Source organism: Enhydra lutris, unplaced genomic scaffold (genome assembly GCF_002288905.1).
Source record: "Enhydra lutris kenyoni isolate GAN:26980312 unplaced genomic scaffold, ASM228890v2 scaffoldscaffold22, whole genome shotgun sequence".
NCBI classification, from domain to species: Eukaryota; Metazoa; Chordata; class Mammalia; order Carnivora; family Mustelidae; genus Enhydra; species Enhydra lutris.
In genome coordinates, this window is record NW_019154106.1 from 8,948,014 (window position 1) to 8,975,724 (window position 27,711).

General features: G+C 51.2%; 5 protein-coding genes across 10 annotated transcripts; 3 read left to right on the top strand and 2 right to left on the bottom strand.

Annotated features, from left to right (window-relative positions):
* The first annotated feature begins 2,033 nt into the window (after window positions 1-2,033).
* LOC111149500 (UBX domain protein 1) lies at window positions 2,034-4,686 on the top strand. Of its 3 annotated transcripts, none has more exons than XM_022506598.1 (10): window positions 2,034-2,139; window positions 2,245-2,332; window positions 2,472-2,525; window positions 2,615-2,721; window positions 2,806-2,875; window positions 3,101-3,292; window positions 3,386-3,437; window positions 3,586-3,699; window positions 4,191-4,383; window positions 4,546-4,686. In XM_022506598.1, exons 2-10 carry the CDS (start codon window positions 2,274-2,276, stop codon window positions 4,593-4,595), a joined length of 891 nt encoding a protein of 296 aa, XP_022362306.1. In that variant the 5' UTR covers window positions 2,034-2,139; window positions 2,245-2,273; the 3' UTR covers window positions 4,596-4,686. The 3 variants fall into 3 exon arrangements, with proteins under 3 accessions (XP_022362306.1, XP_022362308.1, XP_022362307.1); XM_022506600.1 differs by having other exon boundaries at window positions 2,091-2,139; window positions 2,615-2,709; XM_022506599.1 differs by lacking the exon at window positions 2,034-2,139 and having other exon boundaries at window positions 2,221-2,332.
* A 2,412-nt stretch (window positions 4,687-7,098) lies between these two features.
* On the bottom strand, window positions 7,099-8,505 carry LOC111149785 (ubiquinol-cytochrome-c reductase complex assembly factor 3). The gene is made up of 2 exons (XM_022507047.1): window positions 7,968-8,505; window positions 7,099-7,879 (listed from the first exon to the last, which is right to left on the bottom strand). Exons 1-2 carry the CDS (start codon window positions 8,085-8,087, stop codon window positions 7,730-7,732), a joined length of 270 nt encoding a protein of 89 aa, XP_022362755.1. The 5' UTR covers window positions 8,088-8,505; the 3' UTR covers window positions 7,099-7,729.
* A 3,051-nt stretch (window positions 8,506-11,556) lies between these two features.
* On the bottom strand, window positions 11,557-13,762 carry LOC111149592 (methyltransferase like 12). 4 transcript variants are annotated; one of them, XM_022506717.1, is made up of 4 exons: window positions 13,745-13,762; window positions 13,367-13,458; window positions 13,142-13,274; window positions 11,557-13,061 (listed from the first exon to the last, which is right to left on the bottom strand). In XM_022506717.1, the coding sequence occupies exons 3-4, from the start codon at window positions 13,206-13,208 to the stop codon at window positions 12,316-12,318; spliced, it is 813 nt and encodes a 270-aa protein (XP_022362425.1). In that variant the 5' UTR covers window positions 13,209-13,274; window positions 13,367-13,458; window positions 13,745-13,762; the 3' UTR covers window positions 11,557-12,315. The 4 variants fall into 4 exon arrangements, with proteins under 4 accessions (XP_022362425.1, XP_022362426.1, XP_022362422.1 ...); XM_022506718.1 differs by having other exon boundaries at window positions 11,557-12,983; window positions 13,367-13,751; XM_022506714.1 differs by having other exon boundaries at window positions 13,367-13,751.
* Window positions 13,763-13,864: 102 nt separating this feature from the next.
* Window positions 13,865-16,986, top strand: LOC111150225 (chromosome unknown C11orf98 homolog). Its single transcript, XM_022507647.1, has 4 exons — window positions 13,865-13,952; window positions 14,099-14,223; window positions 16,457-16,554; window positions 16,638-16,986. The coding sequence occupies exons 1-4, from the start codon at window positions 13,914-13,916 to the stop codon at window positions 16,745-16,747; spliced, it is 372 nt and encodes a 123-aa protein (XP_022363355.1). The 5' UTR covers window positions 13,865-13,913; the 3' UTR covers window positions 16,748-16,986.
* Window positions 16,987-22,937: 5,951 nt separating this feature from the next.
* LOC111149704 (integrator complex subunit 5) lies at window positions 22,938-27,614 on the top strand. The gene is made up of 2 exons (XM_022506929.1): window positions 22,938-23,062; window positions 24,382-27,614. The coding sequence occupies exons 1-2, from the start codon at window positions 22,983-22,985 to the stop codon at window positions 27,359-27,361; spliced, it is 3,060 nt and encodes a 1,019-aa protein (XP_022362637.1). The 5' UTR covers window positions 22,938-22,982; the 3' UTR covers window positions 27,362-27,614.
* Window positions 27,615-27,711: the final 97 nt, after the last annotated feature.

Genomic DNA, 27,711 nt, shown 5'->3' on the forward strand with positions numbered 1-27,711 from the left:
GGGCTGTGAGATCAAGCCCCATGCCAGGCTCTGAGCTGGGCATGGAGCCTGCCTGAGATTCTTTCTCCCTCTGTCTCTCCCCCATCCCAGGAAATAAATAAAACCTTTAAAAAATAAAAAATAGGGGCGCCTGAGTGGCTCAGTGGGTTAAAGCCTCAGCCTTCGGCTCAGGTCATGATCTCAGGGTCCTGGGGTTGAGCCCCACATGAGGCTCCTTGCTCAGCAGGGAGCTTGCCTCTCCCTCTCTGCCCTACTCCCCTGCTCATGTTTTGTCTCTCTCAAAAATAAAAAAATTAAAAAAAAAATCTTAAAAAAAAAAAAGACGTGGTACTATACCATTAAGGATTTTTTAAATTTTTAATCATTGGACCTCAGGATACATTTAGAATATATGTGTTCTCGGGGTGCCTGGTTGGCTCAATGGGTTAAGCCTCTGCCTTCGGCTCAGGTCATGATCTCAGGGTCCTGGGATGGAGCCCAGCGTTGGGCTCTCTGCTCAGCAGGGAGCCTGCTTCCCTCTCTCTCTCTCTGCCTGCCTCTCTGCCTACTTGTGATCTCTCTCTCTCACAAATAAAATCTTTAAAAAAAAGAATATATGTATTCTCTCTAATACGCTTGCCATACTGTAGTGAATACTGTGTCCCTGTTTTATTTGCTTCCTGCATTTCCTCAGCATTTATTCGTTTACAAACGAGGGGCCCCATCTCTCATTATTCAAGACATGCTCTGTGTATTCTCATTAACTCTTCACAGTCTTTCAAAAGATAGGATCACCTGGGAGGAGATGAGAAATTTGAAGTTCTAAATGGTTTGAAGCTACAGGTAAGGAGTTGAGTTAGGATGCCCAACTCCAAAGCAGGTGCTATTCACTCCACGATGGAAAGGCAACCCAGCATAGTAGTTTAGTGACTGCATACCGCATGGTTGTGGATCCTAGCTTGGCTACTTACCAGCTTTGTGACCTTGTCTCCTTTTTCTGTGTTTCCTGTGACTAATAATAGCATAATCGTATAGATTGTTGTGATGATTGAATAGGCCTTAGTCACATAAATCTCTAGTGGAGTTGGGAGGTGGAAAGGGGGTGCTCAAAGCAGAATTCCCTTAGAAAGCAAACCTTGGATCCCGTCTTCCAAATGACTGGGAGTTAAGCAGTCCCACAGAAGAGGCGGGACATCCCAGGCAAAGGGCTGTTAGGTGCAAAGGGCCTGGAAGAGCAGGAGGGTCTGTTTTGCAATATGCACAAGTTAGCAGCAAATGGTGGGAGATGAAATGGCGCACTAGCCCAAGTTTCCATGGTACAGTCTTTTTTTTTTAAGATCTTATTTATTTGACAGAGATCACAAGTAGGCAGAGAGGCAGGCAGAGAGAGAGGAGGAAGGAGGCTCCCCGCTAAGCAGAGAGCCCGATGCGGGGCTCAATCCCAGGATCCTGGGATCACGACCTGAGCAGAAGGCAGAGGATTTAACCACTGAGCCGCCCAGGCGCCCCTTCATGGTACAGTCTTGCCAGGCACCGAAGGCAGTGCTTACTTATTCTCACTTTTCCAGAGAGGGCTCTAAACAAACAATCAAACAAATAAAACGGAGGAAACCAGCCCACTAGCACTTAAATTTCATCCTAAGTGACTGAGGTGTCATGGGGAATTTTTAAGCAGGGAGGTGATGACAAGATCAGATAATTGTGTTCTGCAAAGATGCCTTTGTCAGTGGGGCGGAGGATGGCTCAGTTCCCCGGAGAGGATGAGCTGGTCAAAGACCGTGTACATTTATTTCTATGGCTCCTCATCAACATTGCCAAGTAGCATTCCAACTGGTCGACGGCTTGTTACATTCCGCCCACGGGTTTCAGGGCCGCACCCCCCACCTTTCTTCCCCACCGCCGCCGGGCGTGCCAGCTTGGCTGCGGGGCGGGAAGAGTTGGCGGGGCGGGGCGGGGGGCGGGCCGTGCGCCTCTGGATCCGCGAGTCGGACGCACCGCCCACCCCGCCCGCGCCGGGTCCTGGCGGCTGGGCCCGGCCGGTGCTTTCTGGCTCTCGGCGGCACCCGTCCACGCCCGCCTCCACGTGACCCAAACAGATCCGGGCACTTCCGTTTCCCTCGGCTTTCTTCTCGGCGGTGTCCGCTGAGGGTCCAGAGCCGGGTGAGAGAGCGCCCAGCTGGGGCGTCGGGGGCGGGACCGCGCGCGGGCCGGGGGCACCCCGCGCTGACGCCCCCGCCCTGCGCCCTCCTTCTCGCCCTCCCCCAGATCCCCGCGGAAGCGGCGGTGGCGGCGCCATGGCGGAGCTGACGGCTCTGGAGAGTCTCATCGAGATGGGCTTCCCCAGGGGACGCGCGTAAGGCAGCCCCCCAAACCCTGGCCCGCGGGGATCGCGGACCTGTCTGGCCTTTCCCCTAGCCTGGCCTCAGGCTGCACGCCCCAGCCTGACCAGCACCATGGCTCGCGGGCGCTATTCACGGTGTTTCTGCCCCCAGGGAGAAGGCTCTGGCCCTCACAGGGAACCAGGGCATCGAGGCTGCAATGGACTGGTGAGCGCTCCGATGGGGTAGCAGGGGCCTGGGGGACTTCTGGGAGGGCGAGCGTCCGTGTTAACCTCCTCCCCGACTTTCCCCGCCAGGTTGATGGAGCACGAAGACGACCCCGATGTAGACGAGCCGCTAGCGACCCCCCTTGGACATGTCCTGGGAAGGGAACCTACCTCCCCGGAGCAAGGTGGCCCTGAAGGTCCTGACTGAGGAACACCGTGTTGGTTATTCGCGAGGGCTTGAGGAGGATGAACGGGCAGTAACGCTGATTGCTTGTTTGTAGGAACCGGCTCTGCTGCTGGAGAAGGCAAACCCGTTTTGAGTGAAGAAGAGAGACAGGAACAGACTAAGAGGTATAGTGAGGAACAGTGTCACGTTTCTGAGGGTCACCTTCCACCTGTCCACAATACACAACTCTGATGAAAGAACCTGGAACTTAACACTCTTCGTCTCTCCTGTCTTGGCGGTTTCTTTCATCTCTCTTTGGACACGTGTTACCGTATTTCGTATTGAATCCGTTATAAATTCACCTCGATCTGTGTCCACCTCTTTTGAGCTCTTTCTTTTCTGCAACATAGGATGTTGGAGCTGGTGGCCCAGAAGCAGCGGGAGAGGGAAGAAAGAGAGGAGCGAGAGGCTTTGGAGCGGGAACGGCAGCGCAGGAAACAAGGGCAAGAGTTGTCAGCTGCTCGACAGCGGCTTCAGGAAGATGAGATGCGCCGGGCTGCTGAGGAGCGGAGGAGGGAAAAGGCTGAAGAGTTAGCAGCCAGGTCTGGGTGATGTGGATGTTGGATAATAGATGAGACGGGAAGCTAGGTTTGCTTTGTCAACATCTGGCTACTTTCTTCCTGTCTGTTTTCCAGACAGAGAGTCCGGGAAAAGATTGAGAGAGACAAAGCAGAGAGAGCCAAGAAGGTAGGTGATTGGGAAGACACTGGGGTAAAGAAGTAGGTGGGCTAGTAAAAAAAATTCCCTTTCGTAGCTTCAGAGGGAAAGGATAGGCATACGATGTTCCTCTTACTGGTGGGTGAAAGCCTGACCAGTGTTTTCCTTTGTCTTCCAGTATGGTGGGAGTGTGGGTTCTCGGCCTTCTCCACCAACAGAGCCAGGTCCTGTTCCCTCCTCTCCCAGCCAGGAGCCTCCCACCAAGCGGGAATATGACCAGTGTCGCATACAGGTACTGATTCTGATTCCTGTCTTGCTTCTGGGACCCCCTTCATTGGCCTGTAAGACACCTGACTCAGAGCTTTATTCAGTTAGGTTCTCTTTGCCAAACCTTTTCCTTCTTTGTAAATGACTTTTGAAATCCTATCTCTTCTACTTTTGGAAAGATTTCAAACTTCTCTTGACCCAGTCTTAATTTAAATCCCTATCTCTGTCTTACTCAGCAGTTACCTTTTTAGTTGTTCATGTTTTCACTTAGTTTATTGCACAGCTATTTGCATGGTGGGCTATTTACATATTTTTGTATGAGCTTATCTTTGTGTTTGTTAAACTGTGAGAAAGCTGCAGTCTTACAGCCTTAGGGAAGCAGAGAAGTGGTGGTTCATCGGCTGCTTCAGAGAGTAATTATGCCGGTTCAGTCTCTCGATGCAGTTCTTGTTTTCCTTATTTGGGCACCACACTCAGTTTTGATGCTCACAGCACTATTTCTCGCTTGCCCTCCAGGTCAGGCTGCCAGATGGGACCTCACTGACCCAGACGTTCCGGGCACGGGAACAGCTGGCAGCTGTGAGGCTCTACGTGGAGCTCCACCGCGGGGAAGAACCTGGGGGAGGCCAGGACCCTGTGCAGTTGCTCAGTGGCTTCCCCCGGCGGGCCTTCTCCGAGGCGGACATGGAACGGCCTCTGCAGGAGCTGGGTATGACACCTGGGACCAGGAACAGGGGTTGGGGGAGGGGAGGGGATGCCCGAGAAAGGAAGGAATGCCAGAAGGGACTTGGAGGAGATGGTGTGAGGCCAGAAATTTGGGGGGCAAAAGGCAAGGATCTTTGTGGTCAAAGCTGTCTTCTTCAATCTTCAGGACTTGTGCCTTCTGCTGTCCTCATTGTGGCCAAGAAATGTCCCAGCTGAGAGGCCTTTATCCCACCATCCCTCTCTGACCTCTTCATCTTTGATAAAGCACTGACATCTCCTTCCTAATAAATAGACCCTGAGTTCTGTATGTGCCTCACTCCTTCCTGAATGGCTGGGAGGGACAAAACTGAGGCAGAGGAAGAAGCCAAAAGGGAAGGCATTTAGGATAGGCCCTATTTTTCATCTTGATGTTTTTTTCGTTCTTTAAGATTTTATTTATTTTTGCGACAGAGAGAATGAGCATGGGGGAGAGGCAGAGGTAGAAGCAGACTCCCTAATGAGCAGTGAGTCTAATGAGGGTATCAATTCCAGGATCCTGGAGTCATGACCTGAGCCAAGGGCAGATGGTTAAACCGTTAAATCTTTTTAAAGATTTTTTTATGTATTCATTTTGAGAGAGACAGCAAGAAAATGAGCAGGGGAGGGGACAGGGGCAGAGGGAGGCAGGCTCCCCACAAGCAGGGAACTCCATGAGGGGCTCCATCCCAGGACCCTGAGATCACAACCTGAGTTGAAGGCAGACATTTAAAGATTTTATTTATTTGACAGACAGAGATCACAAGTAGGCAAAGGGGCAGGCAGAGAGAGAGACGGGGAAGCAGGCTCCCTGTTGAGCAGAGAGCCCGATGTGGGGCTGGATCCCAGGACCCTGGGATCATGACCTGAGCCAAAGGCAGAGGCTTTAATCCACTGAGCCACCCAGGTGCCCCTGAAGGCAGACACTTAACCCACTGAGCCACCCAGGTACCCCTCAACTAAAGCTTCTAACAAACTTGGTAACAATATCTGGGTCTTTTTATTTGCTTGGGAAGTTGAGAGGGGAGAATTGTTGGGGTTATGAGAGTACGATGGATAGCGCCCTTTGCTCCTATAGGTAAAAAGCAGTGCATAGACCTGAAATCCTTATTCCTATGCCTTTTTTTTTTTCTTTTGGCACTGTCCACCTGCCCCTGCCTTGACTTCTTGAAGCAGCCTAGTTACCTCTTTAGTAAAATAAGGACAATAGTACCTGTTAATTCAGATTATTGTGGGTGTTACATAATGGTGATAGGAGGCTGCCTTAGCACACTGCCTGGCACCTAATAAATTTCCAGTAACTATTAGCTACTAAAAGGGTAATTTAAAAAAAAAAAAAGATTTTTATTTATTTAAGACAGAACGTGAGCAAGGGCGAGGGCAGAAACAGGCTCGATCCTAGGACCCTGGGATCATGACCTGAGCTGAAGGCAGAGGCTTAATGGACTAACCCATCCAGGCTCCCCTAAAAGGGTAATTTTTTTTTTTAATGTAGCCATTCACAAATGGCCAGAGGAGCAATGCAGTGACCTTTGCAAGTGCATTTCCTCCTCACTAAAAAGCACTGAGTACTTAATATGCACCACACAGTTTTAACTGCTGTATTAACTGAGATAAAAAGGCAGTTACCTGGAAATAGGTACAAGTATCCCCTTTTAGAGACTGGGACACCAAAGCACGTGGCTTGCTGAAAGCAACACAGGTAACCAACAGCAGAACCTGGGCACACCTGGGGAAGCCCGACTCTAGGGCTCAGGCGCTCAACCTCCAGGCTCCCGCCTCCTAGCCCCTCAGTGTTGCTGATCCCCTCACCCTAATGCTCCCTCAAAGAGCTGCTAACCTTTCCCCTCTCATTCCCAGGCTCAGAAAGAGGCCACAATTAAACTGAAGATCACACATAACAAATGCGTTTGGCTTAGGGGTTCACCATCCACCCGCTGAAACAGCCCCGGTGCTGCCATCTGGGTTTGGACCTGAGTGTTGGCAAGCTGTACTTACTGTTCTGGCCTTTTTTCTTTTTTTTTTTTCCTTCAATTGAAATCTTGCTTGGAACCACAGGATGTAAGATAGACAACAGGTGTACCTGGGTGGCTCAGCTGGTTAAGGGTCTCTTAGCTTTGGCTCAGGTCATGATCTCGGGGTTGTGAGATTGAGTCCCCCCACTTCCCACCACCTGCACTGAGCAGAGAGTCTGCTTATGACTCCCTCTCACCCTCCCCACCAGGGTTTTTCAAATAAATTTTTTTTTTTTTTTTTTAAAGATTTTATTTATTTGTCAGAGCACAAGCAGGGGGAGCAGCAGGCAGAGGGAGAAGGATGCGGGACTCAATCCCAGGACCCCTGGATTTTGACCTGAGCTGCAGGCAGACGCTTAACGGAGCCCCCAGGCGTCCCTCAAATAAATCTTAAAAACAAAACAAAACAAAACAAACCCACAGACAACAGGGAGTGAATCTGTTGACTTGGATGTGGGGTGTGACCCAAATGCCAGCTTTATTTCCTTACTTCAGTGGCATCTGCAAGAGAGCCATGACTGGATTCAGAGACTGAACTAACTTGAAATCTTTGGAAAGAGAAACCCTCCCCTACCTTTATTGAAGTGATGCTCTGTGCCAAGAAATGCACTTTACATTTCCAAGTTAATCTTTTTACAACAACCTTCAAGATACTTACCACCTTTTATGAAACAGCACTGAGGCTCAGAAAGGTTTTGTAATAGGCAGGACTTTAATCAAGATCTGACTCAAAGCACGCTCCTTTCACTCGGCAATTTAAATTGGCCTCCAACGGTTCGGCAGCCCCAGAAAGCATCACCGCACATGCTAATACCAACAGCCCCTCTCCAACTTCACCCAAGGTGTCCTCCATGGGCATCTACTGCTACAGGATTTTCCAGGATAGTCCTGATTTCGAGAATGTCTCCTGGTTATCACCGAATGGCCACTCAGACCACATGACCTGGCTTGTGTTTGGAAAACGTGGTCGTTGCAGGGCCGGTGGGACCCACAGTCATCCGCGTCCCCTACACGGATCCCCAGAACACTCTAGACACAGACCGCAGGGCTTACTGACCGGACAGAGGAACGTGATTTATTGGTTCCTTCAGTTGGCCACATCCCACGCCCTGGCCTGCGACGCAGGACGGGAAAGTGCTATCAGTGCAGCGCCTGCGGGTGGAGGCGGGACGTGCTCACCCCGCAGCCGCTCCCGGGGCCTCAAGGAGGCCTGGGCGCGCGGCATCCCGGGTCCGGACTCCCTACCGGGACTACGGGGGAGAAAGGCCGCGCCGGACTCCGCGGGAGGAAGGTGCCAGCGCCCACGAGGGAAGTCCGGGCTCACGCTGACCTCCCGTCGCCGCCGACCATCCAGTTCTTCCTCCAGGCCACGTTCTCCTGCGTGGTCGCTGCCTCCTGCAGAGTGGCCAGCACTAACTCTTTGGTTCTGGTCGCCTCGTCCCTGCGCCGCGGGTCCTGCTCGGGTATCTCCTGTGGGTAGGAAGGTTCGCCGTCCTGAGCCCCCAGCCCGGGGCTCTCCGCCCGCCCGCCCCATCTCGCACCCCCCAGTTACTCCCACCTTCAGCATCGCCTGCTTCTGCTCCTCTCCCGGGGTCACGAGGACAAAGAGCGCGGAGCCAACGCCAGCCCCCGCGCCCAGAAGGGCACCCACGATCAGCGCTTTGCGCAAAGCCTCCATGGCCGACCGGGCGGCCAGCGCAGAGGCCCTCTGTAGCTTTCGCCGCCTGGGAAGCCGTCCACGGCGTCTCACCGCCTCCCGCGCAGGCTAGAGCGGCCCGCAGCGGAGACCATAGAGAAGGAGCCGGGCTAGAGAGGGCCTGGTCGGCCCAAAGCGCTTGGGTCTGAAAGGGCTGGGGATGTTGAGCGTGTCCCGAAGTGTTGGCATCGAGGGTCAAGCTCTGGGCTCACTGTCAGGAAATTCAAAACGGGATTGTCGGCCTGGTTGCTGTGGGGTTTGCAGTTGCCTAGTTCTGGAATTTCCAGGTCGATTCTGTGCTCTGTAGTTTCCTACAATGATTTGTGCGTTTTCAGAACAGCAGGTACTGGACAGCCAGATGCTTACACATATCAATCTACTCACCCCCTCTAAATTCCCTCAATTTATGAACAAAAACCCAAAGTCAAGTGTACTGGGTGGGAAAAAATACTTTTTAATTTTATTTTTAAGTAACGTTCACACCCATTGTGGGGCTCGAACTCACCACCCGGAGATCATGAGTGGCAGGCTCCACCGCTGGAGCCAGCCAAGCGCCCCTGTTAAACTTGTTAAAAGTAATTTTGTTGGAAGCGCCTGGGTGGTTCAGTCAGTTAAGCATCTGCCTTTGGCTCAGGTCATGATCTCAGGCTTCTGGGATGGAGCCCCACATGGGACTCCCGGCTCAACTGGGGTCAGCTTCTCCCTCTCCCTCTGCCCCTCCCCACTGCTCGTGCTCTATCTCTCAAATAAGTAAATAAAATCTTTTATAAAAAAGAGTAAATGTGGGGCACCTGGGTGGCTCAGTGGGTTAAAGCCTCTGCCTTTGGCTCAGGTCATGATCTCAGGGTCCTTGGATCGAGCCCCACATCCGGCTCTCTGCTCGGCAGGAGCCTGCTTCCTCCTCTCTCTCTGCCTGCCTCTCTGCCTACTTGTGATCTCTGTCTGTCAAATAAATAAATAAAATCTTTAAAAAAAAAAACAAACTAAAAAAAAAAAAAAGAGAGTAAATGTGCTGTTTTTCTCATCATGGTATACCCTTGCACCCACCCCCGTCACCCCCTGCCAGTGAAACCTCTGAATTTGGAGTAACATACTGAGTTCTAGTTTGGAAAAGAAAGCACCTTTTAGGTGGGTAACTCTGGGCAAGTCATTCAAGTTCTTTGTCCCGTTTTCTGCATCAGAAAATAGGGTTAATGATAGAATCTATCTCATAGTTTTAGGATAATTAAATGAGATTATATGTAAGGCATTTAACACTGTTCCTGTCAAATTGTTAACACCATATAAATATTTGTTAAATAAGACATAAAGAAACATGTCAAATCAGGAGACCCAGGAACCAAAGGAATCAAGAAATTTCAAGTTTGTTGGCAAAGATCACTCACAGGGCTTTCATTCAGATGCCCTTGTTGACCCCTACCCCTCCTGCCTTTCCCAGTTGTCACCCAGGGAGTGAGGAGACATATTCCCATATTCCTCCAGGGAGGAGGTATTCCTCCACCTCTTGGGATTTTCCCCTCCCCTGGAAGGCCCATAATCTCCTAGCTTTTCATTCTCTTCTCAGAAGTGATTAAGGGGCCAGGCTCCAAAGATTAAAGGAGCAGTCTCTAGAGTGTACTGAGCAGGGGTACTCCACTTTGAGTTCAACCACTACATGCTCCAAGGATTTGCACCCATGGCCCTTGTGCCAGGGAGCAGTGAGGATGAGCCTTGGCCTAGAGATCGCCCAGGCTCCTCCCGGCACCCAGAAAGTCCTCGGCTGATGAACCCTCTCCAGATGGACAGAGGAGAAATTGTCAGGGTTGAAGGTCACCAGGATGCTCAGGTCAGTACTTCCCCACCCTGTGCTCCGGCTGCTGGCTCATCCTCCCACTTGGTCCAAGCGCCCTGCTATCCCGATTCAGGCTGTCTCTCAAAAGACCCCCCTGCCCTCCATCGTGGTGGAAGCGTCTGAGGTGAGTGAAGACAGCGGGGAGCTTGGCTGGCCACATGACGAGCTGTTGCTGCTCACCGATGAGGAAGAGGAGGCCGAGGTCTTCTTCCAGGACCAAAGTGAAGAGCCAGGTGAGGGAGGCAGCTGCTCCAGTGCAGCCATTGTGACGATGTTCTGGGCAGGACTGAGATGGAAAACTTACTTGTGTCCCCGTACAGGCAAACAGTAGGTGCTTAGGAAATGGACCAGAAAAGGAGTAGAGCGGAGAGAAATTCAAGGTGTCTGGCAAAGTTGAACTTTAGAGGGAAGTTCTGATGTCAGATGGGTGATGACTTTTAATTATTTTTAATTGCTTAAAATATTCACAGTTTGGGGCGCCTGGGTGGCTCAGTCAGTTAAGTGTCTGCCTTCAGCTCATGATCTCAGGGTACTGGGATCCAGTCCTGCACCAGGCTCCTTGCTCAGCAGGGAGCCCGCTTCTCCCCTGTCTGCTGCTCCGCCTGCTTGTGCTTACTCTCCCCCTTGGCCCCCCTCCCCGTGTCAAATAAGTAAAATCTTAACCCGCTGAACCACCCAGGTGCCCCCAAATAAAATCTTTTAAAAAAAGTTCACATTGTTTGTTGTGGGGGGAAAAAAAATAAATTTATCCTAAATCATCTACCCAGAGATAAGTTACATTTTGGATGCCTTATCCTTTTTTTTTTTTTTAAGATTTTATTTATTTATTTGACAGAGATCACAAGTAGGCAGAGAGGGAGGCAGAGGTGGGGAGTGGGGAGGGGTGGGGGGGGCAGAGGGAGGCTCCCTGCTGAGCAGAGAGCCCAGTGCGGGGGGGGCTCCATCCCAGGACCCTGTGATCATGACCTGAGCCACCCGATTAACGGATTGAGCCACCCAGGCTGCTCTGAAATTAGCCTCTTAATTATAGTTGCTATATTACTTTTTCTAATAATAAAAAACACACAAATTTGTTTCATCTTTTTTTTTTTAAGATTTTATTTATTTATTTGACAGAGAGAGATCACAAGCAGGCAGAGGCAGGCAGAGAGGGGGAAGCAGGCCCCCCCCACCGAGCATAGAGCCTGAATGTGGGGCTCAACCCCAGAACCCTGAGATCATGACCCAAGCCAAAGGCAGAGGCCCAACCCACTGAGCCACCCAGACACCCGTTTCATATTTCAAAGTCAGTAATAGGGCTGCCTGGGTGGCTCAGTCGTTAAGCATCTGCCTTCAGCTCACCCTCTCTTGCTATCTGTCATAATTAAATAAAATCTTAAAACTAAGTAAATAAATAGCATTTTTTAAAAAGTCAGCAATAGATCAGAAGTATTTTTCACCCTTAATGGGCTCTTCCAACTGCTCTTTCCCCCAGGCTGGACTTGGAGCCCATTGGACCCCCGATCTCCCTTAAGAACCTTTAACCCAGAACTTGGCTGGGGGCAGGAATATGGAGAACAAGAGGTCTCTTGGATTCCTGGCAACACAGACTATCATGAAGCCTCCAGCCCCTGTCCTCTGTGGAAGCCAGCAGCAGGCTCCCATGTTTGTCAAAGCTGTTTTATGGAATATTCACATCTCCTGCCTCCCAGAAGCTTTGAGGGTAAGTCTACTTCGGTCTCCCTCAACATTTCGGTGATTTGTTGAGACCATTCTGTGGGTTCTTTCAGTCTTCCCCCTTCTATAGGTGAGGCCACTGGGTCACACAAGTCAGTTTGTACTGGGATTTGGATTAAGAACGCCTCGATTAAAAAACTCCTCTAATGGGGGCACCCAGGTGGCTCAGTCGGTTAAGCATCCGACTCGGTTTCAGTTCACGTCATGATCTCAGGGTTTTAAGATGGAGCTGTGATTTGGGTTCTGCACTGGCCATGGAGATGGCTTGGGATTCTCCCTCTCTCTCTAAATAAATCTAAAAACAAGCAAACAAAACCCAAAGTCCTCAAAATAACCCACAAATACCCCACAAAACTCCTGTTTTTAGGAGTTCCAGTTTATTGGGGCTGGGGAATGAATCACTGTACCTTCTCTATTTAGCACCCCTCTTGTGCCTGCCATTGCTAAATGCTCCATATTTCACCCATCATCATCTGTAATCCCCTAACTCCGGGTTATTATTCCTACCCTGCTGTCAGTTCGCGAACCAGGGGACAGAAACATTCCATACTGTGTACCCAACTAGTAAATGTGGAGGCCAGGCCTCAAATCCTCGCTTCCCAGCCATCTTACAAAGTTGAAAAGCTGTCCATCGCCTTCTTCACCCAACAGAAAAATGTTGGGTCAGGACTGAAGGCTTTGAGAGCCTTGAACCAAGTAAGCAAAGTAAGTAATGCCCCCAAAAGGGCCTAGCTCCTGCACAGTCACACTCCAGCCTGGGGACCCTTGCTCCAGGTAGGGAAGCCGCACATCAGGGTCCTCGTCTGAGAACTGAATCAGGGTCCCCTGGGGGCTTAGGACCCTGAGGCACTCTGACAGAAGCTGGTAAGCTCCCTGAGGACCACCACGGGCAACAGCATCCCAGGTGCCCTTATCCAGCACTAGCTGGAAGGAGCCTGAGGAAGCCATTGGCTCCAGGTTCTGGGCATCAGCCTGCATAAAGTGGAGTCTGGAGGCAGGATGCCCAGGACACAGGGGTGTTTGGCCTTCGCCACCTTCCAGGAGACGTTTCATGTGGGCAATAGCCACAGGAGAGAAGTCCACCCCCAGCACATCCACGGGATGTGGGCACTGGGTGTAGAGGCCTGTACACAGACTGGAGGTCCCACAGCCCACGTCCAACACCCGCAGTGGGCAGGCAGCCGCTGTCTCCTGCAGGAGCGGCAGTAGCAACCCCTGGGTTTCCTCATACCCAAAGAACCAGTCGAACGTGGGGACGTGGCCTTTTCGGGTATCGGCATGGAGCTTATCCCAGAGGCGACGGTCGGCCAGGCAGCTACCAGCCAGGGAGCCTGTGGACACGAGTGGAGCACATGTGTCACCCACCGGCCAAGTTCCATCAATACGATGCAGAAACGGTGCAGTGTACCCTGGGGTTTGAAGAATCAGTTTCAGGGTCTAGACTCCCAGGTCACTAAGAACCCTCCCTCCCACTATCCACCTTCCCTACCCGCCAAAGCACGGCGCGCCCCAGCCGCCAGTGTCGCCACGTGGAGGGTTCGGCGCAGCGCGGCCATCTGGAGATCCCCGCAAGGTCGGCCGGAGAGCCTTCAGCGAAATGCCGCCCACACGCCCGCAGGAGCCTGAGGTCCAAGAGAAAAGCTGCAAATTCCGCTTTGTGGGATAACGCGTACCGCCTAACAACCACCTCAAAAAAAAGAACGCGGACACACACCTATTAGTGTACGATCGTCTTTTATTGTTTGCAACGGGCAGTTAAAGAGGAGGGGACACGACAGCTCCGGCTCCAGGGGCGGTTCCAAAGACCTGAAATCAAAGGAGAAGGCGTGAGCGCACGAGGGAGGAGCCTGCAGAACCTCCGTTCCGCCACGCTTCTCGGAGGCCGTGTCCCGGCGCTTGAGGATAGAACCGGCGGACTGGATGCCGCGGGCACCGAAGACATGACGCCGAGTGGGCCAGAGCCCTTTCCCTCTGCCTCCGTACATTACGGGGACCGGGACCACACACCCGACCCCCGCCAAGAAAAGGAGGGTGCGCAGGCCTCGCCCAGAACCCCCACCCTGGCACCCAGCTCCGCAACCCAGACACTAACCTCTTTCGTCCCCGCCCCGCGAAAGACCGGTATCACTGCCGACCACCTTTATATAGGCTCAGGACCCGCCCCCGAGCTGCTATTGGCTCGCGGAGGCTGAGGGGCGGGACCGACGCTGACGCTACGCAGAGCCGCGACTCGGTTTGGAAGTCAGGTTCGCTGCGCAGTCATGGGGGCTCCTGGCGGAAAGATCAACCGGCCCCGAACGGTGATTGTGTGGGAGCCCCGACTTTGTTTCCTCAAGCATCCTGGAGGCCTCTCATCTCTCTAGAGATGGGCCCTGTGGGCTGGAGTCACAGGGTGCGGGGTCCCGGGTCGCGACTTCCGTCTGATTAGCATCTTCCTCCCCCTTAGGAGCTGAAGAAGAAGCTGTTCAAGCGACGGCGAGTGTTGAACCGGGAGCGGAGACTGAAGCGCCGGGTGGTCGGGGCTGTGATAGACGAAGGGCTGATCACGCGGCACCACCTGAAGAAGCGGGCGTGAGTGCCAGACTCTCTTCGCTTTGCTCCCGACCGAGTCCTCTTATCCCGTCCTGCCCCCTTTCCCCGTCCTGCCGAGCTCCCCCGCAAATATCCGCTCTGCTTTGCGTGTGCACTGGCGTTTACATAGGCAGCGTTTGTGCCTCCACTCCGCTGGCCCGTCACGGGACCGGTAGCCCACAGCCTCTCTGGGTCTTGGACCCCACCAAATATGTAAGAACTGCCCACTCACCCACCTCCCCAGGTAACATTGTACGTCCACATGGATTTTTTATAAATAAATTTAAAGCACACACGGGACGCCTGGGTGGCTCAGTCTGTCAAGTGTCTGCCTTCAGCTCAAGTCATGAGCTTAGGGTCCTGGGATTGAGTCCTGCATCGGGCCCCTCGCTCAGCTGGAGCCTGCTTCTCCCTCTGCCTGCTGCTCCCCCTGCTTGTGCTCGCTCTCTGACAAATAAACAAGATCTTTAAAAAAAAAAAAAAAAAAAAAAAAAAAAACACGTAAGTGTGCATGTACTCAATTCTCACAAAAGTACCTGTAGGATTTTGTACTTTTCAAGCCCCTGCCCCGCCTCCCAGCCTTGGGGAAGATTTCCCATCCCTTTTTTCCACTGATTTTTTCATCGTAAATACAGTTTTGTGGTATAATAAGAAATACTTGGTCTGATTCCAGGCACAGAGCTTCTAAAAGCCTTAGAATTTCCTGAGTGATAGGAGTGTCTATCATGGCCCCAGGACCCCCCTTTGAGCACACCTTGGTTTATGCTAATGTAACTTAGGGTGGGGCTGGTCTTCAGAAAGACCAGGTGTTGAGGAGGTTGGGAATTTAAGCTCCACCCACCTGGGAAGATTAAGTTCTGTAAAAACTCTTGAATAATAGAGATTTGACGAGCTTCCTGGTTAGTGAATGGGTGGAGGTTCAGGGAAAGTGGGGAGAGTATGGAAATGCCCGGACCTTACCCTGTGCGTCTCCTCCATTTGGCTGTTCCTGAATCTCATTCTTTTACCGTAAATAAGTAAATGCAAGTAAATGTTTCCTGAGTTCTGTGAGCTGTTTAGCAAATTATTGAGTCTGAGAAGGGGATCATGAGAACCTTGATTTATAGCTGGTCATTCAGAAGTACACCATCTGAAGTGGGGGGCAGTCTTTTGAGACTGAGCCCTCAGCCTGTGGGATCTGATGCTATCTCCAGGTAGAGGTGTCAGAACTGAGTCAAATTTGCAGGATTCTCAGTCGGTGTCTGCAGAATTTGAGAATGCCTTGATGTGGGACAAGCCCCACACCTTTCTGGTGTCAGAAGTGTTGAAAATAGGAGTACCTGGCTGTCTCAGTTAATAGTGCATGCGACTTTTTTTTTTTTTTTTTTTTTTTCAAGATTTTATTTACTGGGGAGGCTGAGTGGCTCTGTCAGTTAAGCGTCTGCCTTTGGCTCAAGTCATGATCCCAGGGTCCGGAGATGGGGTCCCACATCTGGCTCCCCGCTCCCTCTGCCGGCTGCTCCCCTGGCTTGTGCGTGCTCTCTCTCTCTCTCTCTCTGTGTCAAATAAATAAATCAAAAGAAAAAAAAAAAAAAGATCATGATCTGAGCAGAAGGCAAGACACTTGAGTGACTGAGCCACCCAGATGACCCAAGCATGCAAGTGTTGATTTCAGGGTTGTGAGTTCAAGCCCCATGTTGATTGTGGAGCCCACTTAAAACATAAAAATATTGAAAATAGAGGAGAAAAATAGCTTTCCCTTACAAGTTTCTGCCATATACCAAATTTTAACATTTAATGGTAAGTACTTTATATATGGATGGGAGTAGTACTAAGAATGTTAATGGCTAAGTGTTGGAGAGATTTAACTCATTACCTCAGAGCCCAGATTTTCAGTCTTTTTACTTGAATCCAAAGACGTTTTCAAAAAGACAAAACCAAAAAGAAACCCAAAACAAAGACCTTTTCTTTCTTTTTTTTTTTTTAAGATTTTATTTGTTTATTTGATAGACAGAGATCACAAGTAGGCAGAGAGGTAGGCAGAGAGAGAGAGAGGAGGAAACAGGCTCCCCGCCGAGCAGAGAGCCCGATGCGGGTCTCGATCCCAGGACCCGGGGACCACGACCTGAGCCAAAGGCAGAGGCTTCAACCCACTGAGCCACCCAGGCGCCCCTCAAAGACCTTTTCAATACCCAGAACCTACTCATGCTGATTCAGGTTAACCTGGATATCCTCGCTTCTACCACCCTTTCAGGTCCAGTGCACGTGCCAACATTACTCTCTCTGGGAAGAAGCGCAGAAAGCTCCTCCAGCAGATCCGGCTGGCCCAGAAAGAGAAAGCAGCCATGGAAGGTGAGGCCGGGTCACAGAGGGGGGTAAGGGGAAAGCCTGGATTCCTTGGGGTTCTTCAATGCTTCCTCTTTCCTTTTGTTCAGTGGACGCCCCCGCCAAGCCAGCCAGGACTAGTGAACCACAGCCCAAGCGGCAAAAGAAGACAAAAGGCCCCCAGGATGTAGACATGGAGGACCTTGAGGATGACAGCTGAATCTCTCACCCCTTCCACCCGAAGGTTCTCACCTGGAGCCAGAAGGACTCTGGTTGTTTCAGAGGACTTTAGAGGAAGCATTGCCCTTTTTCATTCTCCTTAGACTCCTCTTCCTTGATGGCCTAGTCACCTGCCCTGGAGAGGTGTGTTGAGAGGAAGCGAGTGGAGAAGAGAGACTGGAGAATGGGGCTCCCTTGCAGTCAGCTCCACTTGTAATAAAGCCCTAGAGTTCTCCCGGAGAGGTGTGTGATTTAATGTGGGAATGAACGGGAATGGGCCATAGGAAGGGGGCTGTTGGCCTGGAAATGAGACAGTTAGGACATAAGACCCATGGAGTTCACTTGAGCTAAGCAATGAGAAGCCAGGCTCTGTGATGTTCCCATCCCCCTAGTGCCTGACACTCCCAACTCTCCATTTCCGACAAAAATACAGATTATTACAGAGATGGTAGATGAGATAAGGGTCGTGATGTCAGCCGTGCCACTGCCTCTGTGTGACCAGAGGGGCCAAGTCACTTTGTCATGTTTGTCTCCACTTCCTTTGGTGGATTTTATAAATATAGAATTTAGTTTTAAAGACTGATTGATTTGGAGCACCTGGGTGGCTCAGTGGGTTAAGCCTCTGCCTTCGGTTCAGGTCATGATATCAGGGTCCTGGGATCAAGCCCTACATTGGGCTCTGCTCGGCGGGGAGCCTGCTTCCCCCTCTCTCTGCCTGCCTCTCTGCCTACTGTGATCTCTGTCTGTCAAATAAATAAATAAAAATCTTTGTTAAAAAAAAAAAAAAGATTGAGGTGCCTGGCGGGCTCAGTAGGTTGGGCCTCTGCCTTCGGCTTGGGTCACAGTTACAGGGTCCTGGGATCAAGCCCCGAATCAGGCTCTCTGCTCAGCGGGGAGCCTGCTCCCCCCCCCACCCCGCACCCTGCCTGCCTCTCTTGCCTACTTGCGATTTCTTGTCTGTCAAATAAAGGCTTTAAAAAAAAAAAAGATTGAGGGGTGCCTGGGTGGCTCAGTGGGTTAGGCCGCTGCCTTTGGCTCAGGTCATGATCTCAGGGTCCTGGGATCGAGTCCCGCATCGGGCTCTCTGCTCGGCGGGGAGCCTGCTTCCCTCTCTCTCTCTCTCTGCCTGCCTCTCTGTCTACTTGTGATCTCTCTCTGTCAAATAAATAAATAAAATCTTAAAAAAAAAAAAAGATTGATTGATTGATTTTAGAGTTGGAGGGGGGCAGAGGGAGAGGGGAAGCCAACTCCCTGCTGAGCCCTACAGGAGTTATTGTTTTTTTTAAGATTTTATTTATTTATTTGACAGAGATCACAAGCAGGCAGAGAGGCAGGCAGAGAGTGGGGGGGACTCAGGGCTTGATCCCAGGACCCTGGGATCATGACCCAAGCCGAAGGCAGAGGCTCAACCCACTGAGATACCCAGGTGTCCCTCTACGGGGGTTCTGTCTCAAAACCCTGAGATCAACTCTGAGATCATGACCTGAGCGGAAACCAAGAGTTGGGTGCTTAAACCAGGCACCCCTACTGGGTTTTATTTTTAATTTTATTTTAAGTAAACTCTATGCAGGCCTGGAACTCATGACCCTGAGATCAAGAGGACATATTATACTGAGAGCCAGCGGGGCACCCAGGATTATATTTCCAATAAACTGAGAACCAAGCATTATTTTTCCTATTTAGCATGCAGAACTTCTGTTGCAAGCCAGGGCTAGGGTGTTTGCTTAAAGTAAAAAGCTACCTGTGTGGAGGTGTGTTCAACAGAGGAAAAGCATATTCTCTCTGTCCTGTTTAATCAGTGCAGGCTTCCTGGAAGAGGGAGGGTTTAGGCCCAGTGTTGCATCTCCCAGCCCAAATTCATATTTTGAATTTCAAACCTTCAATAAAGTTAGGAAATTAGTACAATGAACGTTTACATACGCACTCAGATTTACCAATTTTTAACATTTTTCTACACTTAAATGTTCTATCTATATGCATTTGCAAATATGTATGTGTCCGTAGATTTTTGTCTTTGCTGACTCATCTGAAAGTCCATTGCAGATGAGATTTTACCCCTAAGAACATTCTTCTATGTAGCCAAAATACTACTGTCACACCTAACACATTTAGGCTAATATTGACTTTTTCATATTTGAATTTCCTTAGTTTCAATAATATTCTTTTTTTAAGACTTTATTTTTTTTAAGATTTTATTCATTTATTTGACAGAGAGAGATCACAAGTAGGCAGAGAGGCAGGGAGAGAGAGGCGGGGAAGCAGGCTCCCCGCTGAGCAGAGATCCCGATGCAGGGCTCGATCCCAGGACCCTGAGACCATGACCTGAGCTGAAGGCAGAGGCTTAACCCACTGAGCCACGCAGGCGCCCCAAGACTTTATTTTTAAGTAATCTCGACACCCAACACAGGACTCAAATCCATAACACCAAGATCAAGAGTCACACATTCCACCAACTGAGCCAGCCAGGTGCCCCAGAAAAGACATTTTTAATATTTTGGTATACCCATTCTTCATAATTTTGTTCTACCCCTGTATCTAAGGCAGAAGGAGCTTGCTGTGTTGAAGAATTTCTGTATCTAGCATTATGCTAAGTCTTTTAATAAGTGGTCTCAAGTGATCTTTTTTTTTTTTTTAAAGATTTTATTTATTATTTATTTGACAGAGAGAGAGAGAGAGAGACAGATCACAAGTAGGCAGAGAGGCAGGCAGATGGGGAAGAGGAAGCAGGCTCCCTGCAGAGCGGAGAGCCCGATGCGGGATTCAATCCAAGGATCTTGAGATCATGACCTGAGCCGAAGGCAGAGGCTTTAACCCACTGAGCCACCCAGGCGCCCTGGTCTCAAGTGATCTTTGTAAAACCTCTGGGAGACAGGAGACATCATACCCATTTTACAGATGAGGAAATGTGCTTCAAACATTTGGATCACTGTCTCAGGGTTACATTACTGATAAATAGCAGAGATGAATCTAGATCTGTCCAACACCAAAACAAGGCACATTTAGATTATGAAATCCTTAAGAGCAAGGACCACACAATACTCTCATTGCTGGAGAACTTACCTGGTTCAAAAGTCTCCTTTTACAGATCCAAAGTTGAGGCTCTGAGATGGGAAGTGTTGGGTCCCAATTTGAAGCACTGTTAGGAGCAGAAATTGTCTCATATTACTGTTCTAGAACAGATTTTGCTAGGAGGTAATATATACACTTTGTAAGTTACTGCACTTCTAAAATGTAAGAACAAAAAAAGAACCATAATTAGTCCTTTAGCTTTTAAAATACAATCACTTCAAAAGTGTTGTTGGAAAACCAACCTCCGTGCTTCAGACCCAAGAGTTTGGGATAAAGAGGAACAATAGGTTTATTGGTTTGCCAGACAAAGGAGCCTGTAGCAAGCTGTGGCCCTCAAAAACTGTAAGCCCACTGGGAGGAAGGGGCTCAGAGGAATGGGCTGAGGGATTTTATAGGTAAATACAGGATCTAGCTGGATTCTATAGGAATTGTATAGGTGCTGCCAGACTCCTTAGTCCTTTTCAGGGTGGTACCAGGTTCCTGAAACAAAAGGCTAAAAAAGGAGGAGAGGAGGTTTGGCAGAGAAGAAAAAGGTTACTTTAAAATCAAGCTTTGCCGAAGCATTAGTACAGCCATTTTGATCTCTTTTCAAGTCTATGTTTTTAAGTGGTTTCAAAGGTATCTTCAGGAACTGCCATCTGGTATCACTCTAACTCACACTTCCACTGAGAGCAGTAAGCCTTCTGGCCTCAAAACCGATTTTCCTTTTCATTTATTTAACCATCTATTAAGAACCTACTACGTGCCTGGCAAACACTGTTGTAGGGGATGAGGAGTAGCCTTCAACAATATGGGCAAATTTCCTTTTGTCCAAGAGTTGATTTTCTGGAGTTTATTCAACAAACGTAATAAAAATAATGAATGCGGGCGCCTGGGTGGCTCAGTGGGTTAAGCCGCTGCCTTCGGCTCGGGTCATGATCTCAGGGTCCTGGGATCGAGTCCCGCATCGGGCTCTCTGCTGGGCGGGGAGCCTGCTTCCCTCTCTCTCTCTGCCTGCCTCTCTGTCTGCTTGTGATCTCTGTCAAATAAATAGATAAAATCTTAAAAAAAAAAAAAGAAAAAAATAATGAATGCTTATATGGTGCTTTCTTAACCATTGCAGGTCACTAAGTGCTATATAATGAATGATGTGGGGAACAAAGGCTAAAGAAGTACAGAAAAAAAAAAATTTCCTTACACCTTACAGCCCATTGACGAGTACTTGAGACAGGCAGAGTGACCTTCTTCCAGGAACTCAACTGTTTTTTTTTTTTTTTTAAAGATTTTATTTATTTGACAGACAGAGATCACAAGTAGGCAGAGAGGCAGACAGAGAGAGAGGGGGAAGCAGGCTCTCCACCGAGCAGAGAGCCCGATGCGGGGCTCGATCCCAGGACCCTGAGATCATGACCTGAGCTGAAGGCAGAGGCTTTAACCCACTGAGCCACCCAGGCGTCCCAGAACTCAACTATTTCAATGTAACTTTGCTAGAGGCAAAAGGCAACCTTTGTTTGATCTTAGCCTGACCTCCAGGATCCTCTGATTCTTCTTTAACATATACAAATCCCTTTGGCAATGTCCTTCATCTCTTTTCCCCCCTTCAACTGCCCCCGCCAAGATATATGTTAGCAATCATCCTCCAAGCATATGGACCACTGATCGTCATCTGAAGGGTCTCATGACTAAAGTTCTACTAGGCAGTAGTAAACGACCCCTCAAGGTCCTGGAAACCTTAGAGATTTACACTCTCCCTAACCCCCTCCCAACTTAAAAATATATAATCAGTCACTCCCCACAACCCCAGTGCAGCTCTTCCTGCCCACAGTTCCTGTCCCTGTGCTTAAAAACAAAAACAAAAACAAAAACAACTTTTTTGCACAGAAGATGTCTCAAGAATTCTTTTTCTTTTTTTTTTTAATTTAAGATTTTTATTTATTTGTCAGAGAGAGAGCACAAATAGGCAGAGTGGCAGGCAGAGGCAGAGGGAGAAGCAGGCTCTCCGCCAAGCAAGGAGCCCAGTGTGGGACTCAATCCCAGGACCCTGGGATCATGACCAGAGTGTAAGGCAGCTGCTTAACCAACTGACCCACCCAGCCGACCCTCAAAAATTCTTTCTTGACCGTTGGCTCCCGGACCCCAACATTTCACATCAGTGAACATATTCCCATGTTTCAGTTTTCACAACAACCCTGCCTGTGAGGTAGTTGTACTATGATCATCCTCATTGGGAAAGAGGAAATAGGAACAGAGAGGGTAAAGAGAGTGTGCAGCCAGTAAGTGGAAGAGCTGGAACTTGATCTAGACAGACTGGCTGTCGTGGGGGCTCTTCAAGAGGTGCCTATGAGCTCCTCATACAGTTACCACACTCCCTATCTACAAGGGAGAGGAGAGGTCCTGAGTTGGCAGGCTGGGGAGAGAGCGAAGCCTAAACAATGAAGACTAAACAGAGGGACAGAAGCGCCAGCATATGACTGGGAGAAAACCTATAGCCTGGCCAGCCCAATTTATTTTGGGCTTCCTTTCCTTCTCTTTATTTCCTTTTTTCTCTCTTAGGAGCCTCCCCCTCCCCCCCACTCTCTCTCTCTCTTTTTCTCTCTTAGGCTCCCACCCACCGTGGAGCTCAATGCAGGGCTTGAACTTACGCCCCTGAGACTGAGAGACCTGAGCTGAGATCCAGACTCCCAGGCTTAATCGACTGAGCCACCCAGCTGCGCCTCCCTCCTTTCTTTCCGTCTTTTTACCGGTTTCGCCTTCCCTTCTCTCCTTTAACTGTTTTTTTCCATTGTCAAGGGTTTGTTTACTTATTTAATATCGTCACTATTAATTGATGAAATGTTTCCTAGTGCTTCATTTTTTAAAACCTCGTGAGTTGAACACTTTGCATTTTTGGTTTTCGGCAAAATAATTAAATCCAACTGGGAATAGCCGCAGCTAGCTTCAGTTTGTGTCTTAAACGCCCTTTGTGGGTAAAACGGCTTGCTTGAGGCCGGGTCAGCTTCTCGCTGTCACCGTCGCGATCCCGCTCTGGGGTCCGAACGTGATCCGGAACCAATGTAGGAGGGTCGCGGACGTCGCCGGACGGGTTTTCCTGAGAAGCCTAGTCGGTGGTTCCTTTCGGGTTTCCCTCAGCGCGCATGCGCTGCCTGCGCTTCGCCGCTCCCGCCTCGGGCTCGGGCTCGGGCTCCGGGATGTCCGCGTTGTGCGACCCTCCCGGGGCCCCAGGGCCTCCCGGGCCTGCCCCGGCCACCCACGGTCCCGCGCCGCTCAGGTAGTCAGAGCCCCTGGCATCTTCCCCCATCGCGCGGCCCTGCGCCGATCCCCAGGCTTCTCGGCAGAAACCCAGATCCTACCTCGAGAACTCGCGTCAGGGTTCTCAGAGATTCCTGGTCGGGTCTTCCCAGAACTCAGGGACTGCCTCACCAAAACTCTGGGCTCCAGTGCCCGCACTCCTAAGACCTTGGTCTTGCCTCCTCCTAAACCCAAACGCTTAGTTACCCCAGATTCCGGCCTTGTTCTCCCAAGAGTTGGGGATATCAGAACTCTTGGGAACCGAGCTGTCCTACCCCTTTTAGACCCGAGAGAACCCAGGGTCCCCTGACTTCATGGAGACTCCCTGGAAACCCAGGCCCGGAAACCCACAAAATGCTTCCCTCTAGCCTTTACCTTGCCCTCCAACTAAGCTACTCTCCCTCACCTTAGGGTGGTTTGTTTATTTGTTTATTTATTTAAGGAATGAGGGCACGGTCGGAGCCCTATCAGCCCTTAGAGGATGCGGTGTTCTTTGGCAGAAAAGGCAGTAAGAGGAAGGGGACTTTGCCTCTTCCCATAACACTGGTTTCTGAACGCCTAAGACTGAAGCCATATGTTTTGGGAGGAGAAGGGCTGAAAAGCAGGCATTACGTTGTCTGTATCCTGGGACACCGTGATTCCTAGGCACACTGAGGATGCCTGGAAGGTGGTTGTTGATGTGGAGTTCAAGTGGTGGGTGGTTAGGAGGCTTGCAGAATATGGGAAGAAACAGGTACTAGGAAGCCTTAATGAGGGACAAGTTTGAGCTTAGGATTTTCTTTAAGAGCTTGTGTTTTGGGGGGCGCAGTCAAGCAGGAAAGGTGTTTTTAAAAGCAGATGTTATAGCCACACAATATATATTTACTCAATTCAGCAAATACTTAACGGAGTACTTCCCATATACCAGGGGCCTCAATAGAAAGGTATTCCGCGTTGAAGAGCACAGAAATGTTTACTACCCTTTTGGAGTTTATAATCTGATCACTTAACCTTGGTTTTCTTATCTGTAAAGTGGGATCATACCTTTTTGGGGCTGTTGTCTGGATTGGAATAATACACATATAGTTCCTAAGAGAGTACCTTACATGAGTTACCTAACATTGATATTATTGAAAGAAAAGTATTTGTTGGGTGATGAGTGTGAACTTGATACGGTGCTTAAGTGCTTCACGTACATTATCTTATGAAGGAGGTACCGTTATCCCTCTTTTACGTGAAAAGAAACCAAAGCTCACGGGGGAATGTAATGTGCCTAACATCTTGCAGTGCTCTAAGTCTGCTTCTCTTGCTTCCTTCCAGCGCTCAAGAGCTGTCCCAGGAAATTAAGGCTTTTCTGACTGGCGTGGACCCTATTCTGGGCCACCAACTCTCGGCCCGGGAACATGCCCGCTGTGGTCTTCTCCTGCTCCGCTCTTTGCCACCTGCCCGGGCTGCTGTGCTTGATCACTTGCGAGGAGTCTTTGATGAGAGTGTCCGGGCCCACCTGGCTGCCCTGGACGAAAGCCCTGTGGCTGGCCCCCCTCACCTCCGTCCACCCCCACCCTCCCATGTCCCAGCTGGGGGACCTGGTCTAGAAGATGTGGTGCAGGAAGTACAGCAGGTGCTGTCTGAGTTTATCCGGGCCAACCCGAAGGCCTGGGCACCTGTGATTAGTGCATGGTCCATTGACCTCATGGGGCAGCTGAGCAGCACATACTCAGGCCAGCACCAGCGTGTGCCCCATGCCACTGGCTCTCTCAACGAATTGCTGCAGCTGTGGATGGGCTGTCGGGCCACCCGCACATTAATGGACATCTATGTTCAGTGTCTCTCAGCTCTCATTGGTAGTTGCCCAGATGCCTGCGTGGATGCCTTGCTGGATACCTCTGTCCAGCATTCCCCACACTTCGACTGGGTTGTGGCCCATATTGGCTCCTCTTTTCCTGGCACTATCATCTCCCGAGTTCTCTCCTGTGGCCTTAAGGATTTCTGTGTTCACGGTGGGGCTGGAGGTGGAGCTGGTGGCAGTGGTGGAAGCTCTTCTCAGACCCCCTCTATAGACCCGTTCCCTGGATCTCCTGCTATCCCTGGGGAGAAACGGGTGCCCAAGATTGCCTCAGTTGTAGGCATCCTAGGGCACCTGGCCTCCCGCCACGGAGACAGCATCCGCCGGGAGCTTCTTCGAATGTTCCATGATAGCCTGGCAGGGGGCTCTGGGGGCCGGAGTGGTGACCCGTCCCTTCAGGCCACAGTTCCTTTCCTACTGCAGCTGGCGGTCATGTCACCAGCTTTGCTGGGCACCGTCTCTGGAGAGCTGGTGGACTGCCTTAAGCCCCCAGCTGTACTGAGTCAGCTGCAGCAACACCTGCAGGGATTCCCCCGAGAGGAGCTGGACAACATGCTGAATCTGGCTGTGCACCTGGTGAGCCAGGCCTCAGGGGCAGGTGCCTACCGCCTCCTGCAGTTTCTGGTGGACACAGCTATGCCTGCCTCAGTCATTACTACCCAGGGCCTGGCTGTGCCGGACACTGTACGTGAGGCCTGTGACCGGCTGATCCAGCTGCTGCTGCTGCATCTGCAAAAACTGGTTCATCACCGGGGAGGGTCTCCTGGGGAAGGGGTGCTGGGCCCACCCCCACCCCCCCGCCCTGTGCCCTTTCTAGATGCGCTAAGAAACCACGTTGGAGAGCTGTGTGGAGAGACGTTACGATTGGAGCGGAAGCGCTTTCTCTGGCAACACCAGCTCCTGGGCCTGCTCTCTGTCTATACTCGGCCTAGCTGTGGACCTGAGGCCTTGGGCCATCTCCTGAGCCGGGCCCGAAGCCCTGAAGAGTTGAGTCTGGCCACCCAATTATATGCAGGGCTGGTGGTCAGTCTCTCTGGCCTCCTGCCTCTGGCTTTCCGAAGCTGCCTGGCTCGGGTACACGCAGGGACTCTGCAGCCTCCCTTCACTGCCCGCTTCCTGCGTAACTTGGCACTGCTAGTGGGGTGGGAACAGCAGGGTGGTGAGGGCCCTGCAGCCCTAGGGGCCCGGTTTGGGGAGTCTGCATCAGCCCATTTGTCTGACCTGGCTCCTCTCCTGCTACATCCTGAGGAGGAAGTAGCTGAAGCTGCTGCCTCCCTGCTGGCCATTTGTCCCTTTCCTCAAGAATCCCTGTCCCCGTCCCAACTCCTGGGGCTGGTGAGAGCTGGAGTACATCGCTTCTTTGCCTCTCTGAGGCTGCATGGCCCTCCAGGGGTGGCATCGGCCTCTCAGCTTCTTACCCGCCTCTCTCAGACCTCCCCAGCTGGGCTCAAGGCCGTCTTGCAGCTGCTAGTTGAGGGAGCCTTACATCGGGGCAACGCAGAACTGTTTGGAGGGGAAGTGGATAGGGACAACGAGACTCTTTCGGTTGTCTCTGCTCCTTTGGCCTCTGCCTCCCTGTTGGACACAAACCGGCGGCACACTGCAGCTGTGCCAGGACCTGGAGGGATTTGGTCAGTTTTCCATGCTGGAGTCATAGGTCGTGGCCTAAAGCCACCGAAGTTTGTCCAGTCGCGCAATCAGCAGGAAGTGAGCTATAACACCCAGAGCCTGCTCAGCCTACTGGTGCACTGCTGCAGTGCCCCTGGGGGTACTGAATGTGGGGGCTGCTGGGGGGCTCCCACCCTGAGCCCGGAGGCAGCCAAAGCAGTGGCAGTGACCTTGGTGGAAAGCGTGTGTCCTGATGCAGCTGGTGCTGAGCTGGCCTGGCCCCCTGAGGAGCATGCCAGGGCCACAGTGGAGCGGGATCTCCGCATTGGCCGACGCTTCCGGGAACAGCCCCTGCTCTTTGAGCTGTTGAAGCTGGTAGCCGCTGCTCCCCCAGCCCTGTGCTACTGCTCCGTGCTCCTGCGGGGGCTACTAGCCGCCCTTCTGGGTCATTGGGAAGCCTCTCGCCACCCTGATACAGCTCACTCTCCCTGGCACCTGGAGGCATCCTGCACCCTGGTAGCTGTCATGGCAGAGGGAAGCCTCCTGCCACCAGCCCTGGGTAATATGCACGAGGTATTTAGCCAGCTGGCACCTTTTGAAGTGCGTCTGCTGCTGCTCAGTGTCTGGGGCTTTCTCCGGGAGCATGGACCATTGCCCCAGAAGTTCATCTTCCAGTCAGAGCGTGGCCGCTTCATCCGGGACTTCTCCAGGGAGGGTGGCGGTGAGGGCGGACCCCATCTTGCTGTGCTGCACAGTGTCCTCCACCGCAACATTGATCGCCTGGGCCTTTTTTCTGGCCGTTTTCAGGCACCTTCACCGTCCACTCTCCTTCGGCAGGGGACATAGCCTTTTCCAAGCTTCGGAAGCCAAGGGAGGTTGAGCAGTGAGAAAGAGAGGGGGCTAAGGTGCTGCAGAAAGGTGGAGGTTTCTCTTCTAAAACCCTAGGCTAAAGAGCGCTGTCACTTTTTTCCTCCCCCACCTTTTTTTCTAAATAAAATTTGCCGAGTTGAGAAAAGCAGAGTCCAGTGCCTCTGTCTGATGCTTAGAGCTGGTAAAGTCGGACAGCGCCTGGCTCTGGACAATCCCACCCCCGCCCGCAAGCCACGCCCTTGGACCCGCCTGACGCGGGCGTTTATTGTGTGCGCTCTGCCAATGGGACAGGCGCCCGGCCGCTCTCTGGTCGGGCCAATCAGAAG

Excerpts from the sequence above, each read along its gene's own strand:
- LOC111149500 (XM_022506598.1), top strand. The coding sequence starts at position 2,274 with ATGGCGGAGCTGACGGCTCTGGAGAGTCTCATCGAGATGGGCTTCCCC. Across the intron at positions 2,526-2,614 it reads ATCGAGGCTGCAATGGACTG|GTTGATGGAGCACGAAGACG; the intron begins GTGAGCGCTCCG and ends TTTCCCCGCCAG. Across the intron at positions 4,384-4,545 it reads ACGGCCTCTGCAGGAGCTGG|GACTTGTGCCTTCTGCTGTC; the intron begins GTATGACACCTG and ends TTCAATCTTCAG.
- LOC111149785 (XM_022507047.1), bottom strand. The coding sequence starts at position 8,087 with ATGGAGGCTTTGCGCAAAGCGCTGATCGTGGGTGCCCTTCTGGGCGCG. Across the intron at positions 7,880-7,967 it reads AGAAGCAGGCGATGCTGAAG|GAGATACCCGAGCAGGACCC; the intron begins GTGGGAGTAACT and ends TCCTACCCACAG.
- LOC111149592 (XM_022506717.1), bottom strand. The coding sequence starts at position 13,208 with ATGGCCGCGCTGCGCCGAACCCTCCACGTGGCGACACTGGCGGCTGGG. Across the intron at positions 13,062-13,141 it reads GGCGCGCCGTGCTTTGGCGG|GGTACACTGCACCGTTTCTG; the intron begins GTAGGGAAGGTG and ends TTCAAACCCCAG.
- LOC111150225 (XM_022507647.1), top strand. The coding sequence starts at position 13,914 with ATGGGGGCTCCTGGCGGAAAGATCAACCGGCCCCGAACG. Across the intron at positions 14,224-16,456 it reads CACCACCTGAAGAAGCGGGC|GTCCAGTGCACGTGCCAACA; the intron begins GTGAGTGCCAGA and ends CCACCCTTTCAG. Across the intron at positions 16,555-16,637 it reads AGAGAAAGCAGCCATGGAAG|TGGACGCCCCCGCCAAGCCA; the intron begins GTGAGGCCGGGT and ends CCTTTTGTTCAG.
- LOC111149704 (XM_022506929.1), top strand. The coding sequence starts at position 22,983 with ATGTCCGCGTTGTGCGACCCTCCCGGGGCCCCAGGGCCTCCCGGGCCT. Across the intron at positions 23,063-24,381 it reads CACGGTCCCGCGCCGCTCAG|CGCTCAAGAGCTGTCCCAGG; the intron begins GTAGTCAGAGCC and ends GCTTCCTTCCAG.